Here is a 17562-nt window from a genome sequence, read left to right as displayed (position 1 = left end):
CGCTTTGACTACACTTAGCGCTTCAAAGCGCTGCCGCGGCAGCACTTAGAAGCGCTAAGTGTAGCCACAGCCTCAGTTATTAGCTGTGAATAAACTTAAAGCTTAACACAGCAGGAAAAACATTACAAACTTGGTCTGCTATATAAGAAGAAAAACTAAGGTACACCACCTCATTAATCTAATGACTAAACAGTGGGATAATTTCCCCAAAACCCTTAAAAAGTAAAAGGCATTAAAACCTGGCCTGCCTATGGAACAAAAACACAGGAAAATATGGGGGTAATTCCTCTGTTTTGCCTGCAATCAGCAAGGGTATTTGTAAAAGAAAGGAATCTTTTAAGCAATAATCATTGCCACCCCGAAAGGGGTAGAAAAATGTTATTTTTTTCTTTCAGAAAATCAGAAAAAGCTAATACCAGCTACAGAACAACCTATTACAAAAACAAATGAAAGTAAAAAAAACAAACAAACATACTGTGATAGCTATGGAATGCACTGCAATGCAGATATTTAGAACATAAGATGTTTTGGGTAATATCAGAGAATATTAAGGTTTTGATGCATCTGTGGTTCACAGGAGCTACCACAGAATAAACAGCCAATTACCATGAGCATAATAAATTAGATTGGTATCTAGAAAAGTAGCTAGTCGATTTGAATAAATAATAGGAGGGGTTTCAAAAAACACCCAAAGGATTTAGAAGCTTAAGTCCCTCAATGGTGCTTGTGCTCCTAAATCCCTGCACACTTTTGAAAATCTCTCCTTTGGTCTAGATCTTTTATCTTGTAAAGACAGTCGAAACTCTTTGTACATAAGACAAAGAGCCAACTACCTAGTGACTTTAGATCAGTGGGTTTAAATTCTTTTTTCGGTGAGCAATGTCGGTCAATCAAACCAGGGAAAGCAAACCAGCATGACTCCATTTTAAATCCGGGTTCACATGGGGAATGATTCATCTTCTCCCTCTTTGCACAGCAGCATTATTTGCAGGGCGGTAGCCCCTGATATAGGCTAAGTCCTGTACGGACGCACAGGACAGCAGGCTGGGCCCCAAAGAGACGACAGTCTCAAAAGACAAAACCAGATGAATGTGACAACAACTCTACTGCTACCCCTTCTCATTCGGGAAACTCACTAGGCTGCACCTTCACTGGGTGATGTCTCCATTTCAACAGCGCTAGGCACTTCTAACTAGCTACTCGTTGTTCCATTGCAGTATTTGCCCTGATGACACCTTAATTGGGGCCATTTGAAACACATTCTTTGAAAAGGCGGATTAGTCAGGACCTGACTGATGAGCCCTGGCAGCTTTGTTTACGTCAAGGGAACCCGCACACGCTTAGCCCCTTTGGAAATCAGGCCTCATTTTGTTATTCTTATAATAAAGTTCAAAATAGAAACTAGAGCCCAGAGTGTAACATTTGATCAATTCACTGCAAACAGCCAACAGCTTTCAAAATGGTTCCTGGTATACCTATTGTGAGCCACCCTATTATTACTAATGTCACAATAAAACCTAGAAGCCCCAATTGAAAATCTGGCCCCGTTGTGCTAGGAGCTGTACAAACACACAGCAAGAAAGCTTGCCCTCGAAACAGGTGAGATGACAAACAGATGGGAGAGAGGAAGGATTATTTGACCCATAGTAAATGGAGCCATGAAGAAGTGAAGTGAGGTACCCAAGGTCACATGGGTAGTCTGCGGCAGAGCTGGGACTAGAATCCAGATCTCTTGCATCCCCAGTCCAGTGCTTTCACCACAAGGCCTGGTGGTTACTTGTTGTGCTGCTTTATAGGATCATGCCAAAAGAAACTGATGGAATGATTTTAGGCCCCAATTTCCTCTACCGGGAAATAATCCATGGAGGGGAGAGAAAAAGCTGGATGTTTCAACCAGCAGAGTGTCCGAGGGTCTTTCCCTTTCTCCTCTGCCTCCCACCCGCTCGGCTGCCCCATACCAGCTTATACCAGCAAAACTGGGCTCTTCCGGTGTAGCTTATTCCAGCCCCTCTCAGCAAAACAAGCTATACAAGTAAAGGGGCAGTTTTTCCGATTCAACTTTCTTTATGCTAGGGGCTAGTACCGGCACAGCTGCCGGCAGAGATCACAGCCCTGATGGACATCACTATGCTGGCAAAAGCTTGCAGTCTAGACTCGGCCCAGGAAATTGAAGCTGGGTGCCTGGAATCCTCCCCCACTGGACTAGGCTTCCTTTCGCACAATGCAGCCCACAGTAAAGACACAATCACGGCAAACAAGAGCAGCCTTACCTAAAACATCACTGTAGTACTGACTCCATTCTCTGCAGAAAACCTGGTGAAACAGAACATCCTGAAGAGTATAAAAGAACATGTTTTTCATCCTCTCCATGAAGGACATCCTGTCCGTCAGGCTGCCCATGCTGGCAGGCACGTACGAAGGAGGGGCGGGAAGCCCGCCACACAGCCGCTCCACTGTGTTCCCCATAGAGAACCGGAAAGTATAGACAAATGGGACACCAAGCTTCTCTGCCACTAGCTCCCCACCCGGCAATAATGGATCTGCAAGGAGAATGTCGAAGGCAGCCTCTCTCAGCATCTTCATCAGCTCCTCATTCCACACCACCGAATCACAAGTTGCTTTGCTCATTGACAGCAGCCGTGATACTAAGTTACACATCCTGGAAGTGGTCTCCCAGTATGAAAAGTTGGGCAGTTCATAAAGCCACATGTGGAGAATGTCTTCCATCAGGGATGCCATATCCTCCTTTGTGAATGGCACAGGGATCACCTCAAAATTGAAAGGGGAAGGTCTGGTGGCATCTATGCCCAGGAAGGATGAAGACAACAGCACAGTCACCTCATGGCCCCTGTCTGCGAGCTCTTCTAAAATGGACTTTACATTGAGCCAGTGACTGTTATCAGCTGGCCAGACCAGCACCTTCCCACAGGACCCTGAGCCCAAGCCAGAGCCCAGAACCAAAAAGAGTGCTGCAATATACTTCCCCGACATCATGTGGCTGCGTTTCCTTGTAAGCTGTTGCACTTGCCTACTTCTTTCGATCCAGGTGCCAGTACACAAGAGGACAGCCCACGGAGGAGTTTATGTTCTAAAACTTCCAACATTGATTAACCTTAATTGTCTCAGAGCACAGGGAATACTTTGGCAGTAAAAGTCAATCTGTGCTAGCACATAATCCTGTCCTGGATAAGACCGTATGAATTGCCTGCTTCAATCCACAGCAGGAAACAAGATTCGAGTCAGATCACACCCTCTGTTGAGCAATCACTAACAGTCATTCTTGCTCTGGATGAATCACTGCTCTTCGTACTAACTGCTACTGCCCCTACTGCAGAGAGAGAACTAGCCACCAGATAAAGGAAGGACTCTAGAAAAATAATATTGCCTTACTGTAGGAGAAAGAGCATTAAGGAGAAAGAAAGAAATGCATTGCCAACTGTATTGCAGCATGTGGGTTTCTGTAACTGTTTTCCAGCGATAGATCCTACAGGAGCTGTGATAGGGAAGCCAGGAAAGTGACAGCATGTCTACTATAGCCAGTCTGTAAAGTTAGGGGCTTGCTTTTGTGAAAGTGAAATGAATTATATTAAAGAAATAGAATGAATTAAAGAATGCTGGATGTGCCTTTAAGTAGAAATGAAAAGAATGCTGTGATCCAGGTGTCAGGAAAGCAGACATTAAGGTAGAACAATTGCTCCGCTTAAGGGCGATTGGTGAAGTATTAGCCTTAGATCGATAAGAGTTAGTAAGGAAGTAGGAGATGCATGCTGTGCCCCAGGTAAATTTTACAATTTTGCTCTTTTTGTCCCTTTGTGTAGTTCGCGCCCTTTTATCTGTATAAAAAAGACTGTTTGGGTCTTGTATGGGGGCTCACATTATCTGGGTGTTATTAGCAGAGCGCTGTGCTAATAAAACAGAGTGGTCTGACAAACTGAGTCCTGAGTCTGACACTTTCACAAGACTTTTATACCTGGAGTTAATTGATTGCCAATTAACTTGAGGTAATTAACAGATTTGTAAAGGCTGGTGTGGACACAGTGCACACAGGGGCGGCTCCAGCACACCAAGCGCGTGCTTGGGGCGGCAAGCCACGGGGGGCGCTCTGCCGGCTCCGCGAGTGCGGCAGGCAGCCTGCCTGCCGTGCTTGGGGCGGCAAAATGCCTAGAGCCGCCCCTGAGTGCACACATTTCATCATGTTACACAGGTCTTGTTCTTTTCTCTAGGGATCAGCACAGCCTGTCTGCAGTGGGGAGAGTCCACAGTAAGGCCTTGTCTGCACTACAGGACTATTTCGAATCTACTTAATTCGAATTTGTGGATTCGACCTTATGAAGTCGAATTTGTGTATCCATACTAAATACACTAATTCGAACTTCTGAGTCCACATTCACGGGGCCGGCGTCGACTTTCGAAGCGGTGCACTGTGGGAAGCTATCCCACAGTTCCCGCAGTCCCCGCTGCCCATTTGAATTCTGGGATTTCCCCCCAATGCATGCTGGGGGGAAAAATGTGTCGAGGGTGGTTTTGGGTAACTGTCATTGAACCGTCAATCACGCCCTCACTCCCTCCCTCCCTGAAAGCGCCTGCGGGCAATCTGTTCGTGCACTTTTCTGGTCAGTGAAAGCGTGGACGCCACAGCACTGCAAGCATGGAGCCCGCTGCGATCCTCGCCGTTTTCTCCTCCTCGCACTTTATCGTCCACCTCTTCCACATTCAGCTGCTGAGAAATTGGGCTACTTTTCAATGGTTCTGCAAGCACTGGGGGACCATAGGGGACGTTTTAAAACATGAACGTCGGATGGCCGGGCAAGGTTCCTGATGCATGTGTTCTCAGGAACTGTGGGCTGCTCAGACGCCTGCTGGAAGGTAGTTTCTTCCCGTACCACGAAATAACTGTTGTGGATGTGCATTTGCCTATAGTGATCCTCGGTGACCCAGCCTGCCCGCTAATGCACTTGCTCATGAAGCCCTATACAGGCGCCTGGGACAGCGACAAGGAACTCTTCAAATACCAGCGAGCAGCGAGCAGCGTGACCTGTGACTGTTCAGTTTCTTTACAGAGAAGCTGAACCTGCCCCAGTTTCTTTACCCAGTTACTGTTGACTCTCCTCTTCGGTTAAATACCCCGTTCTCCCCGTTTCCTCCACTTCCAAGACACGTGTAAAAATAAAATACATGTCACACTGTTACTGAGGAGAGGTTTCTTTATTCATGACTTTTCGTTAAAGGGTCGAAACTGGAACGCAGACTGCGGTGGGTAGGGTGTGCGCTGATGTAAAGACCGCCTCTAAACTTAAGGAATGACAGGCTCCTGCTCCTACAGTGGTCCGCATTGCCGGACTGCTTGTTTCAACGGAGCCTTCCATCCCTCCTTTTTGGGATTCTGTGTGCGGGCGGCTATGTGGCCTTGTGGCGGAGGAGGACGGATACAGATTCCTCTGCTGCGTGACTCAGCGGTCCACAACAAGGACCGCTGTATAAGATCTGTACCCGACCTCCCCCGCTAAAAAGTCACATCCCCACCGCCCACACAGAACCTGGAAACCACCTCCCATACCGACCACGGTGCCTGCTGACTGCACTGTGTGTGTTACCCGCTGCTGATCCGGCCCCCGTGTCTGTACCCTGCGAAAGGTGCCTGTCCTATGCAATTAGCAACGCACTTCCCCACGCACCCCATTCAAACACAGTCTTCAGTGAGGAAACATGACGGAAACAGTACTTAACAGCAAAGTATTTTTATTACTTAAGTACACAGTTATGGGATGGGACTGGGATTGGGACTTGTTTGAGTCCGGAAGGGAAGGACTTATGCAAACGTAGGGTATGAGAGCTTTTGGTTACTTGAGCACTCTGCTGGGGTGCAGTGACAGTATTCACGGCCCAGGGCGGGCATCCTCCTGGTTATTTAGGGTGAGGGGGGTATGTGACTTTGTGGCGGGGGAGGGCGGTTGCAGAGATACTGCCGGGGGCTCTGTCCTGCAGCGGACCTGCAGAACATACACAAGTCGCCGGAGCGTGTCCGTTTGCTCCCTCAGTAGTACAAGCATTGCTTGAGTCGCCTGCTTGTGTTCCTCACGCCACCTCTCCTCCCATTCGCTGTGTGAGCGCTGGTACAGAGAGACTTTCTCCCTCCACTGCCTCTGCTGGTCCGCCTCGGCTAGGTAGCAGCCCACACATTCATCGAAAATCGTGTCCCTTGTCTTTTTCTTTCGCCGCCTAATCTTCGCCAGCCTCTGCGAGGTGGATGCTGTGGAAGGTCTGGAGACAGTGGAAGCTGTGAGATGGGAAACAGTTAGTTAATTCCTTGCAATGATACTTTTTTGCGAACAATTAACTGAGTCTAGGCTGTCTCTGTGAATTTTTTGTTGAGAACCCCTGTGCCTGCTGTTGCACAAATCATTTGCGCGGTGGATTCTGGGTAAATGTCGCCAGTCATTCCTTCCTCCGGGAAAGCAAGGGCAGACAATCATTTCGATCACGTTTTCCATGAAATGCCCTGGCACACGCCATAGCGTGGCAACAATGGACCCTATTTTGCCTTTTGTGTATGTCACCGTATGTGTACTGTATGCCGCTGATAGAGGCGGACCAGCAGCGCTACGCAGCAGCATGCTTATGCTTTTGCATGACAGCAGCGATGGTTACCAGGCATACTGCACCGTCTACCATACCATGAACTGGTAAGAAGACGGTAATAAGCTGGTCATGGTTACCTGTCCTTTTGCACTGCGCCATTTGGTGCTGTCATAAGTGCCCCTGGTCGATCAGCCAGGGGCGCAAAAGCAAAATTTGGGAATGACTCCCCGAGTCAATCCCTCCTTTTTGGATATCTAAAAATAGAATCAGTCCTGCCTAGATTATGTGCAAGTGTACTAGAGAACCACTGTATCATACAACCAGAGACCACAGCTGCTCTCTGTCCAATCCTGCATAAATTTTGAGCTGAACGCTATTCACAGGGTGTGCTCCTGAAACAACCCCAGCTGTTCATTCCGTTCTTCCCCCAGCCTTCCTGGGTTCCAATACCATTGTCCCCCCACTTGTGTGATGAAGTAATATAGAATGCATATAGACACAGGTAGTCGTTTGTGAGAAATGAGTGGAAGGAAGCCTCCAGCTGCAATGATAGTCCAGAGATGACATTAAGGGGTGTGGAGGAGGGAGCCACTCATCCCTCTGCTAGTCCAGGGGCAATTGAATCTTTTCTTTACAATGAAGGGTGGGGGCTGATGGATCTCAGCCCCCTGTTGCAATGATGAGGACGGTTACCAGCCATACTGCACCATCTACCATGAAAAATTAGCAACAGGCGGCCTTGACCGACCGGTCCCAAGCAAGTTGGTACGGTTGTCATGGTTACCAGCCCTTTTGCACTGCCCCATGTGCCAATAGGCTGATGATGAGGATGGATTTCCATCGTTTTGTACCATCAGCCATCCATAGCGTGGGGGGAGCAAGGATGTTGGTGTTGAGTGCTGCACCATCGCGTCTATCTGCAGCATTCAGTACAGATACGGTGACATGTAAAAGAGTCAACAGAGGATTGTTTTCCCTTTAACTTCTGGGGGTCGGGGGGGTGCGTAAATTGCCGAGCTATGCCCCGTCCCACCGCGGACACTGTGTTTGACCCTAGAAGCATTTGGAGATCAGCCAAGAATGCAAATGCTTTTCGGAGACAGCAGGAACTGTGGGATACCTTGCGTCCTCGTTCCCCCCTCCCTCCATGAGCGTCCATTTGATTCTTTGGCTTTCCGTTACGCTCGTCACGCAGCTGCGTGCTGAGTCTGTGCTATGCCGTCTGTCCGTTTATTTATTAAAAATACTTTGGACCAGGCGTAACGTAACATTTCTTCCCCTACTTAGATGCAGGAGTCTCCGAGCGAGATCACCGTGAGGACAGGCACTGAAGGAGATAGAGAGCGCATGCTGCGTGAAATCTAGCACGAACCACGGACCTATGCAGCCGTGCTCTGGGAGGCAGTGCTCCCTGAATACCGCATGAAAGCCCTGCGCGGAAAAGTGTGCTATCACGGAGCACCCAATAAGGCAGCTCTCCCCAGGAACCTCCTGCTGATGCTTATCGATTAACGGCAGGAGAGCTTCGTGGCGTTCTCCCAGGAGGATTTCTGTTCTATCACCATATATACAGAGACCTCCTTTTCACACACTTCAGATTCCTGTTATATTAAGAATAAAAGTTAACATGGTTAAAGCACTTACCGACTGCTCCTACCCCTGATTCAGGATCCGGGTTCCTGGCCGGGGAGGGTTGGTAGGGGATCTCCGTGAGGGTGATGAAGAGATCCTGGCTGTCGGGGAAACCAGCGTTGTAAGCGCTGTCGCCTGCCTCGTCCTCCACAAACCCTTCCTCATCTTCCCCGTCCGTGAACATCGTCGAGGAACTGTCCGTCGACACTGTCCCATCATCAGAGTCCATGGTCACTGGTGGGGCAGTGGTGGCAGGCTCCGTAGCGTCCGTTGGCCGCTTTGATTTTTTGGTAGCCTTGTCTGGGGTCCTTGATTTTCACGCGGCGCTGCGTTGCATGACGGCTGTATCCTCAGTCTGTATCATGGCTTTGGAGACCTTCTCGTAGGTCTTTGCATTCCGTTCGTTGGAGCGCAGCTCCGAAAGCACAGACTCCTCACCCCACACACCGATCAGATCCAAGAGTTCCCGGTCAGTCTATGCCGGGTCCCTCTTTCTATTCAGAGATTACATGAACTCCTCTGCTGGAGAGCTCTGCATTGCTGCCGGTGCTGCGGAGCTCGCCCCGATGTGCAACCAGAACGTCAGATTCAAACAGCCCAGACAGGAAAATGAATTCAAATTTTCGCGGGTCATTTCCTGTGTGGCTGGGCAGAGAATCCAAGCTCGGGCTGCTGTCCAGAGCGTCAACAGAGTGGTGCAGTGTGGGATAGCTCCCGGAGCTACTAAGTTCGATTTCCATCCACACCTAGCCTAATTCGAACTAGCCATGTCGAATTTAGCCTTACTCCACCTGCCGGGGTGGAGTACCAAATTCGAACTAAAGAGCCCTCTAGTTCGAATTAAATGGCTTCCTGGTGTGGACGGTTGAGCGGTTAGTTCGAATTAACGCTGCTAAATTCGAATTAAAGTCCTAGTGTAGACCAGGCCTTAAGTCTTTAGGAACATGTTAAATTACCTGGAGTTAACTGGCAATCAAGTACCTCAAGCTAATTGTCAATCAATTATCTCCAGCTACAAAAGTCCAGTGAAGACAAGCACAGGCCCCTTCTATTTGGGATAGTTCATCTGTGACTCTTTTGGCCTCTGTTTTCACCAGCGTTTTTTTCTTCCTTCTGCTTTGTCTTGTTTCCTATGTTGGCTGCTTCTCCCTAGGCTAGTAGGCTGGGTTAAATACCCTGGGTCTCTTCTCACTCTGTCATGCCCTCCTTCTATCACTCTATAGCATAAAAGGGCCCCAAAGCCAGCTGACCTGGCCACCTGGGAATTCTTCTTATGCAGGGAATATACAGCCTTTAATCCTCTTCATGGAAGGGTTTCCCTCTTACGTGTCAGAAGGGCTCAGTTAAGCCAATGGGATTCTTTCCAACGGGCTGTCAATCAGGCCTAAACTTTAAGTAGTCCCCAAAAGAAAATAAATGCAGTTTCATCATGAAGCAATTGGAAGAAGCCATGCAGAAAAGCAACAGAACAATTGCAGTCATCAGCTCCAGCTCCTTCGTACGCATTAGATACCCTCAGATGTATCTCGCAGTTTCAAAATTAGGTATAACCTCCATTATCTGAATGCAGTGAAGGCAAGAATAAGCTGAGATAAGTGAGGTTTCAGATAGCAGAAGAGTTTCTGGTGTAAGGGCTTGTCTATGTGCAAAGATGGTTTAACCAAAGATGGACATGACCTTAGTTTGGATAACTGAGGCGGCCCGTGCTGCATTTGACATGAGAAACAAGAAGTGTCCGACTGAGGAGGGAAATTTTCAACCCATATGCATGATGGCATCCTCCTGTTCTAAAGAAATATTGCACCATGACAAAGAAAATAATTGGAAGTGAACTATTCATGGATCCTCTTGTTATTCTCTTCCAATGGCATTCCAGGCCAGTTGTGGTTTGGTGAAACATACTGGTAGCAGCCACATGTGACACCACTGCACATAAACAACAAAAGGAGTCTTCATTCCTGCAAGGTTTTCACAAGTGCTTCAGAGGAGATTCCAGCCACACACTTCCATCATCAGAATGGACAGCGTCACTGGCTGAGTAGAAGGGGAAGGAGGAGAGTCGTATGGATTCAATGTAGCTGCTATAATCAGAGGGTCCTGGACCTCATTTATCTCTGTTTTAGGCCAATGTCTCTGTTGACTTCAACAGAGTCACTCCTGAGTTACAACAGTGTCAGAGAAGAGGCAGCCCCACTGACTTCATCAACTATCTTCCTCTGTGTGAGAGGAAACAGACCATTGATTATGTTTCCCTACTTCTGATATACAGATGTTTACCCTCCAGGGAAACCTCTACGTTGACAAGGCCACATACTCAGCTCATAGAAACCAGTGTCACTCCACTGAAGTCCATTTACACCAGCTGAGGATCTGGCCCTGTCCTCAATCATTTTGTCACCTTATGTTACCCATCCCTTTCGAAAATAGAGGTGAGTACTTATGGAAACTCACCCAATACGCTGCTATAATAGGAGTCCCATTCCTTCCAAATCAGGAGCTGCAGAAGGTCATGAATGAGGTAGAGCAATAGGTTTTCAGTCCTTTCCAAGAAGGACATATTTTCTTGTAGATCAGAGGTGGCAGCTGGCACGTAAGAAGGAGGAGCCAATATCTGACCACACAGTCTCTCAAATGCAAACCTGGGGAAAACCTCAGGGTGAAGATAAACGGCACCCTCAGCAGCTCCGCCAGCAGCTCCCCACAGGGCAGCACTGGGTCTGAGAGAAGGACATCATACTGGGACATCCGCAGCTTTTCCAGCAGCTTCCTGCTTTTTACTGCCCCATCACATATCTGCCTCTGCGTGTGAGAAACGCTACATGAGAGGCTCCTCATCATGCTATGCATTTCCCAGAAGGAGACCTGAGCTTTCTCATAGACCCAGAAACGCAGGAATTTTTCCCACAGTGATCGCAGCCTGTCAGATGTAAATCCAACCTCGATGGGTTCAAAATGAAGAGCGGAAGCTGAAGTAGCGTTGACAGAAAGGGATGCTGAATGGACCAGCACTGTAATGTTATGGCCCATGCTTGCCAGTTCTTCAGTCACCAGTTTCAGATTCATCCAGTGGCTGTAATCCGCAGGCCACACCAGCACCTTCCCAGAGAGCACATTCTCAGCCAGCAGGGAGAGGCAAACTAGTACCCTGCAGGTGCACTGCAAATTTAGCATCGCTGCAGCAGCTGTGAATCAGCAGACAAAGGCTGTGTTCACACAGGGATCTGCCTTAAAAGAGTGAGTCATAAAAAATTCATGCTGTCAGTAAGAAACATCCCATGATTTATGATACACCCATCTCTTTCTGGAAAACCTGGATGGGAATTCTATTCAGCATGGAATGGAGCAAACTTTGCAGATCTCCCTATCAGACGGTACAAACAGTGAACACCATGAACTTGCTGTTTCATGTGATTTTTAAAGCTAACGGCACAACTGGGAGTTCGGCACCCACCGACTTTTAATCAGAGATAAGGGCCAGATTTACAAAGGTCTTTAGGTGCCTAATGAGGCAGACAGGTGCTTAACCTGCTTAGGTGCCTAGTGGTATTTAGGCAAGTGCCTAACTCCCCTTAGCTTCAAAGGGAGTTAGGCACCTAACCTGCTTAGAATGAAACCGCTCTAAAGCAACACTGTTTGACCACACACACATAGGGAAGTGGGTTGAAGAACTTGCCTCCTCTACAGCATCCCCAGCGATCAAGGATGTCTTTCTGCAGCTTGGGGTCCTTCTGGACTCCTCAGTGTTACTGGCTGGCCAAATAACCCTGGCAGCAAACAATACCCACCCAACTGCCACCTGCTGAAGAGAATGAAATACCCACGTGCACCAAGCCCAGGGCTCTGTTGAAACAAAAGGGTTTGCAGGTAGCCTGTTCTCTCAGTAACTGGGTGGATGAGAGGCCTGCTGTGGCCATAGAATCTGCGCTGCACTCCAAGTTCAAACTCCAAGTTCTGCCCTTGGCAGAAATGTGAGAATGAGCTACAGGCCTGTTGCTACCATCTGCTTCTGATAAATGGGTTTCCTCTTCCTAGGAATGGGCCCTGGGTAGAACAGCTAATTTAGAAGGGGCTCTAACTTTTGGGGGGGGGGGGGGCTCTCCTCAAACCCCCATGCAAGCTGGGATCTGGGGGACTGGGTCTGAGCTCCTTCCCTGCCCCCTGTATGCGAGCCAGGATCTGAGGGCCCCTGCCCCTTTGGGGGAGGGGAAGTTGAGCTCCTTTCCCTGACCCCCCCTGGGAGCTGAGGTGGCCCTGACTCTGTACAATGGAGACAATAGCACTTCGTTACCTCACAGGGGTGTTGGGAGGATAAATACATGAAAGATGGTGAAATGCTCAGATGCTATAGTAACAAAGGACAAATAAGTACCTGAAATGGAACTAGACTAGATACCATGCAATGAGATGTTTGGTATAAGAGCTGCTTGCTCTTCTGTATGCCACTAGGGGACAGTAACGTACTGTAGACTGGATTTGAAAGTCTGGTAAAGCACTAGCTTTTTCCGGGTAACCTATTTTCCCTGCACTTAAGAAATCACTTAAAGTCCCTTTCACTGTGAGAGAAAAATAGCTTCTAAGCTTCTGCTCTGCAAAAGTTCTCATTGTTTACCAAGTCACATTGTTATTGTCCTAATGTTTTTCATTGCAGCTTATGCGTACGGTTTGGATCATTCTTTCCTTTTTCATTCTCTCTGTCCATTCTTCCCATACAAAAGCAGACAGGTATTGTAATGGAATAGCTATGGGAAACCAAGGGGAGTCAAGTGATCTGCTGTGACTGCAGTATGACAATAGAGGTTCATTTTCTTAAAGCATGAAGGGCTCAGTCTTGCAAGGTGCCGAGCCTCGGTCAGGTGCTGGAGTCAGTGAGAGTTGAAGGTGCAGTTCATAGTTCCAAACCTATTAAAATGTCATTCACTGATCCTATGTAATTAATATTTAAGTAAACTATTAGCTCCACTGACAACAATTCAAAACCAAGGTTCTATGTGAAATGAAAGAAATCCCAGTGCCCTCATTGCTTATTACCGGATGCAGTGTATGTAAGCATAATTTGTTTTGAAAAGAGAGGCTCGGTTTTAACTAACCTGTGATGTAAGTATGAGCTTTGGTTACAAAGCCATGCTTGATTTCAGTATATCCGCTGAGAACCTCTGAATTTTCCTCTCATTCACCCGGCCAAATTGCTATGCTGGAAAGAAACAGTTAGGGCAGAGTGTATTTTGTCTTCAGGCTTTATCCACAACTGATTTGTAGCACTAACACAGAGAAAACTTGAAAGGCATCTTCACTATATTCATAGATTTAAGGCCAGAAGGTGCTCATTAGATCATCTAATCTGATCTCCTGTGTAACACAGGCCAGAGAATTTCACCCAGTTACCCCTATATTGAGCCCTATATCACAGAAGAGCCTCCAAAGTTAACGTATCTTGCCATTAGGGGAAAATATGGCTTGGGTTCTGGATCATATCAGTGCTACCCAATATGGAAGCGGTTCAAGGAGGAGAGTATCCGTGGTGGTTGTTTAGAACATTGTGGCAGCAGCCTCTCTATAATTTAGGCTGTAGCTAGGATTCTAAAAATGCCCCAGAAAAGAATGTTGGCAGGTTGTGCCATGGGCCAGGGTTCGCTTCATGGGGAGAATCTCAAGTCAGTTGAACTAGGGGTTCCTAAGACATAGCACACTAAAAAATTGACTCTTTTGAAAATAAAAAATATTGTAACGTTTTCTGCTCACCCTGTGTGAGGGGTGAAACGTCTAGCCCTGTGCTTTTGTGGCTGACATCTTGTGCCTGGGACTACAAAGAAAATTTGGCACATAAAATACAGAAAGGTATTAGCAAAAAGAACGAGGAGTACTTGTGGCACCTGAGGTGGCACAAGTACTCATCGTTCGTTTTGCTGATACAGACTAACATGGCTACCACTCAGAAAGGTATTAGGATTTTTTTTTTGAGCTATGGAAAGACCACGGGGACTGCTGGTGATTCATGGATAGAGGTCAGACTAAGGGATCTAATGGTCCTGTTGCTGGCCCAAAAGGCCTGAGGCAGCAAACAGTGATTCGTTGCCCGGAGTGCCTCGCTCCAATTAGACACACCAGGGTGGAGAAGCAAAAAAAAGTTTATTTGAGATCTCAAAGCGCGTGCTCGGAGACACAGTCAGGTCTCAGATCAAGCACCCCCCAGAAAAGCAGCTCTCTGTCTTTATACATGATTTTAGCTAAGCATGTTTATTACCCCCAATGCCCAGCTCCTCCCTTCCCCCCCCTCTTCTCCCTCCTTTTTAGTTCCCATACAGCAAATACATTATGAAGCAGCAATTACTCTAAACAGGTTAGATCATTCTTGGCAAAAAACATATTATCTCGTTAGTAACTTTTCTTGACCGGTCATTCTGTTTCACTCCCTTTAGCCAGGTGCAAGCAGGCTGTATAATTGCCTCCTGGTACTGATAACTAGTTGCCACACATTCCATTCTTTCCATCTAGCCTGTGGGGTTAATTAAAGTTTAAACATGGAAGCGGTTCAGACAAGCAGAGGCCTAATACAGGGAGCCTTCATTGGCACTGTCATTTTCCACCCCTCTGTCAACACTGGGTCATGCCTGGTGCCACCAACAGTCCTGTCTGGCCTTAAAATCCATCAATGTCTGGCTCACTAGCATTGTCTGCAGACTCCTGACTGAGTTCAGCACTAGCTCTCCTCTGAACCTAACAAAAAGCACAGAGGGAACGGGCAAAATGATGTGCTTGCTTGCTTCTCAGCTGGATTTGAACTCAGGACCTCCAACACCACAGTACAGATCTTTACCACTTGGGCTAAAACAGCCCTTGTAGGTTTTATCATCTTATGGGAACCAGCCACTTGAAGAGGACACATAATATCACTGAACCAGTGAGTTACACTTATATACGCCCATCAAACATCCTTTGGTCTAGGAGCAGCACTGGGCTAGGATTTCTAGTGTCACCTCTTCCAACACCTGGCACTAGTAGTTCCCTCACACCCCTTATTACTGAGATAGTCATTGTGCCCCTGTCCTGGAAGAGAAACAAGCATCATTAACCCTCTTTTAGAGATGGGATAACTGTAGTCCACAGGAGACATGAGTTCACTTCTGGCACTGCTGAGACTAGAACCAGGGTCCCTCATCTATCCTCTTGTAAGTACACATTATAACAATCTGTAATTACATGACCACATGCAATTTGTTCTACAGGACCCCTACCTCATTCAGTGCATCGGAGGGACTGTAAATGAGACAGACAGTTGGAAAGGTTGCATTGTAAGGTCCTTAAAGTGCCTCGCACAATCAGGTCCCAGGGTGACCAGGCAGCAAGTGTGAAAAATCAGGACAGTGGGCAGGGAATAATAGGCGCCTATATAAGACAAAGCTCCAAATATCAGGACTGTCCCTATAAAATCGGGTTCTGGTCCATGAGTTGGACTCCCAGGTCCTACAGTAATACAAATAATAAATAATAATTATAATAATAAAGGCTGTTCTCCCATGGTTAAGGCACTGGACTGGAACCTAAGAGAACTGAATTCTATTCCTAGCTGTGCCACAATGGTGTGGTGCGGGGCAAGGCTCAGTTATGCCTATGCAGATGCACAGTGGGGCCGGACTGATGTTGTCTGGGGCAACTTAAAAGTTAGGAGGTACCAGAATTAAAGCGCTTGTCTTTGCAACATGAACATTCTTCTGACATAGATTTTTGGATGTAATATCATTAAGAATGAAAGAGTGAAATGCTTACCTAGAATGTCACTGTAATACGAATCCCATTCTCCCCAGTAGCTCTCAAACACATAGTCTTGTAAGAGGTAAGACAGTATGTTTTTTATTCTTTCGCCGAATGACAACTTGTCTGTGAGCTCAGACAGGGCTGCGGGTGCATACGAAGGCGGAGAGGGCATCTTCCCACAATGCCTCTCCACTGTTGAGGCTGGTGTGAAACGCAGAGAGTACACAAATGGAATTCCGAGTTTGAGAGCAATTAGGTCACCGCCGATAGTCACCGGATCAGCGAGAAGCACATCGTACTTGTCCCTCTGCAGCCGGGCCATTAAATCCCGGTTGCCTAGGACGCCATCACACAGCTGTCTAGTCATCTCATTCGCTTTGCTGATCAGCTTCCCCAGTTCCTTGTAGAACTGCCAGAAGGTCAGTGCAGTTGGTCTGTTATACACCCACAAGCTCACGATCTCCTTGATCAAGGAGTCAATGTAGTTCTTTCCGAAGGGCACAGGGTACACCTCGAACCTCTCGGCCGTCTCAGCATGCGGTGTGATGAAGAGGGAAGCATTTGCCACTAGGATGGTGACATTGTGCTCTCGGCGTATCAGTTCCTGTATAATGATCTTAACATTTAGCCAGTGACTGGCTTCCGCAGGCCAAATCAGCACATTCCCACAGAAGACCGTTCCTATCAGAGTGACCTGAAAAGCTATAAATTGGATGTGCTTCTTTGACACACTGGTTCGGGCTGTGGCGGAGGCCATGGCAGGTTTGGTGACTGGACAGGAATATATTTTTCACTCTCAATCACTTTCTCAGCCTCTCTCAGTGATGTGGAATAGCCACTTGACCAGTACTCCTAACGATGAACAGACACGCTCCAGAAGAGTGGGTTTTCCAAACCTGGATGGCGATGGATACACCTGGAACACAAGTACAGTTTAGGTGTCTGGAATAAAAAGACAGAAAGGGTTATGACATTTCTTTCTTGCTTAGCTCTTCTCTTTCCACTTGTTTTTTAATCATTAGTTTCGGCTGAGGAGAAAGACGGCCAATAGAAATCCTAAACATTAGTTAAGTCTTCAAAAACAGGGCTTCAAATGAGACTTAAGTGGCACATAAGCCTTGTGTTGATCCCTCTGATAGGGGTGAATTTAATCCTTTGGCTTTATCTGTGGTAGTACCACAGTATTTCCAGACAAAAATATTAACCATGGAAATGAGGGTAAGTACAGACTGTCTCATGATGCTCTTCATGTATCGATTTGTTAGGGGAGTATGAGGATATGCCTCCTGTTAATTTTCCCATGCAGGGCCACTGGAAAGCATGTCACCGTCTCAGGGCTGTGAAGGTTAGCTTTTTTAACTGTAGCATGATTGGTATTTATTTGTTCTAATGTTTGTGTTACTTAGTATAGTAACTTACAGGGATTTTTTTTGGTCTAAATATTTTCTTTTCTCCCCCCCTTTTTAGAAAAAGATGTGGTGACACTAGTGGCCGCCAGCAGGTGGTGCGGTTATAAGCGGTGTGATAAGGTCTATTCAAGAAAGGCTTATTGGCATTGGGGAGGCAACCTGCCACCACAGCACTGAGCCTTGCGTGGGG

General features: G+C 47.2%; 1 protein-coding gene across 2 annotated transcripts in view; it reads right to left on the bottom strand.

Moving 5' to 3' along the window:
• LOC123371349 (UDP-glucuronosyltransferase 2A2-like) overlaps positions 1 to 16842 on the bottom strand; it is a 60531-nt gene extending 43689 nt beyond the window's left edge. Inside the window, exon 1 of one of the 2 annotated variants that reach the window (XM_045018850.1) lies at positions 15976 to 16842. In XM_045018850.1, coding sequence (XP_044874785.1) covers positions 15976 to 16720 — 745 coding nt within the window. In that variant the 5' untranslated portion in view covers positions 16721 to 16842. Of the gene's footprint in view, positions 1 to 2270; positions 3009 to 15975 lie in introns of those variants that run through there. The other variant, XM_045018853.1, reaches the window with a different exon arrangement.
• Between the last annotated feature and the right edge of the window lie 720 nt (positions 16843 to 17562).

The sequence above is a fragment of the Mauremys mutica genome, chromosome 5, assembly GCF_020497125.1.
Source record: "Mauremys mutica isolate MM-2020 ecotype Southern chromosome 5, ASM2049712v1, whole genome shotgun sequence".
Classification (NCBI taxonomy): Eukaryota; Metazoa; Chordata; order Testudines; family Geoemydidae; genus Mauremys; species Mauremys mutica.
Note: the sequence above shows the minus strand (reverse complement) of the source record. Positions and strands in the feature narration are given on the sequence as shown.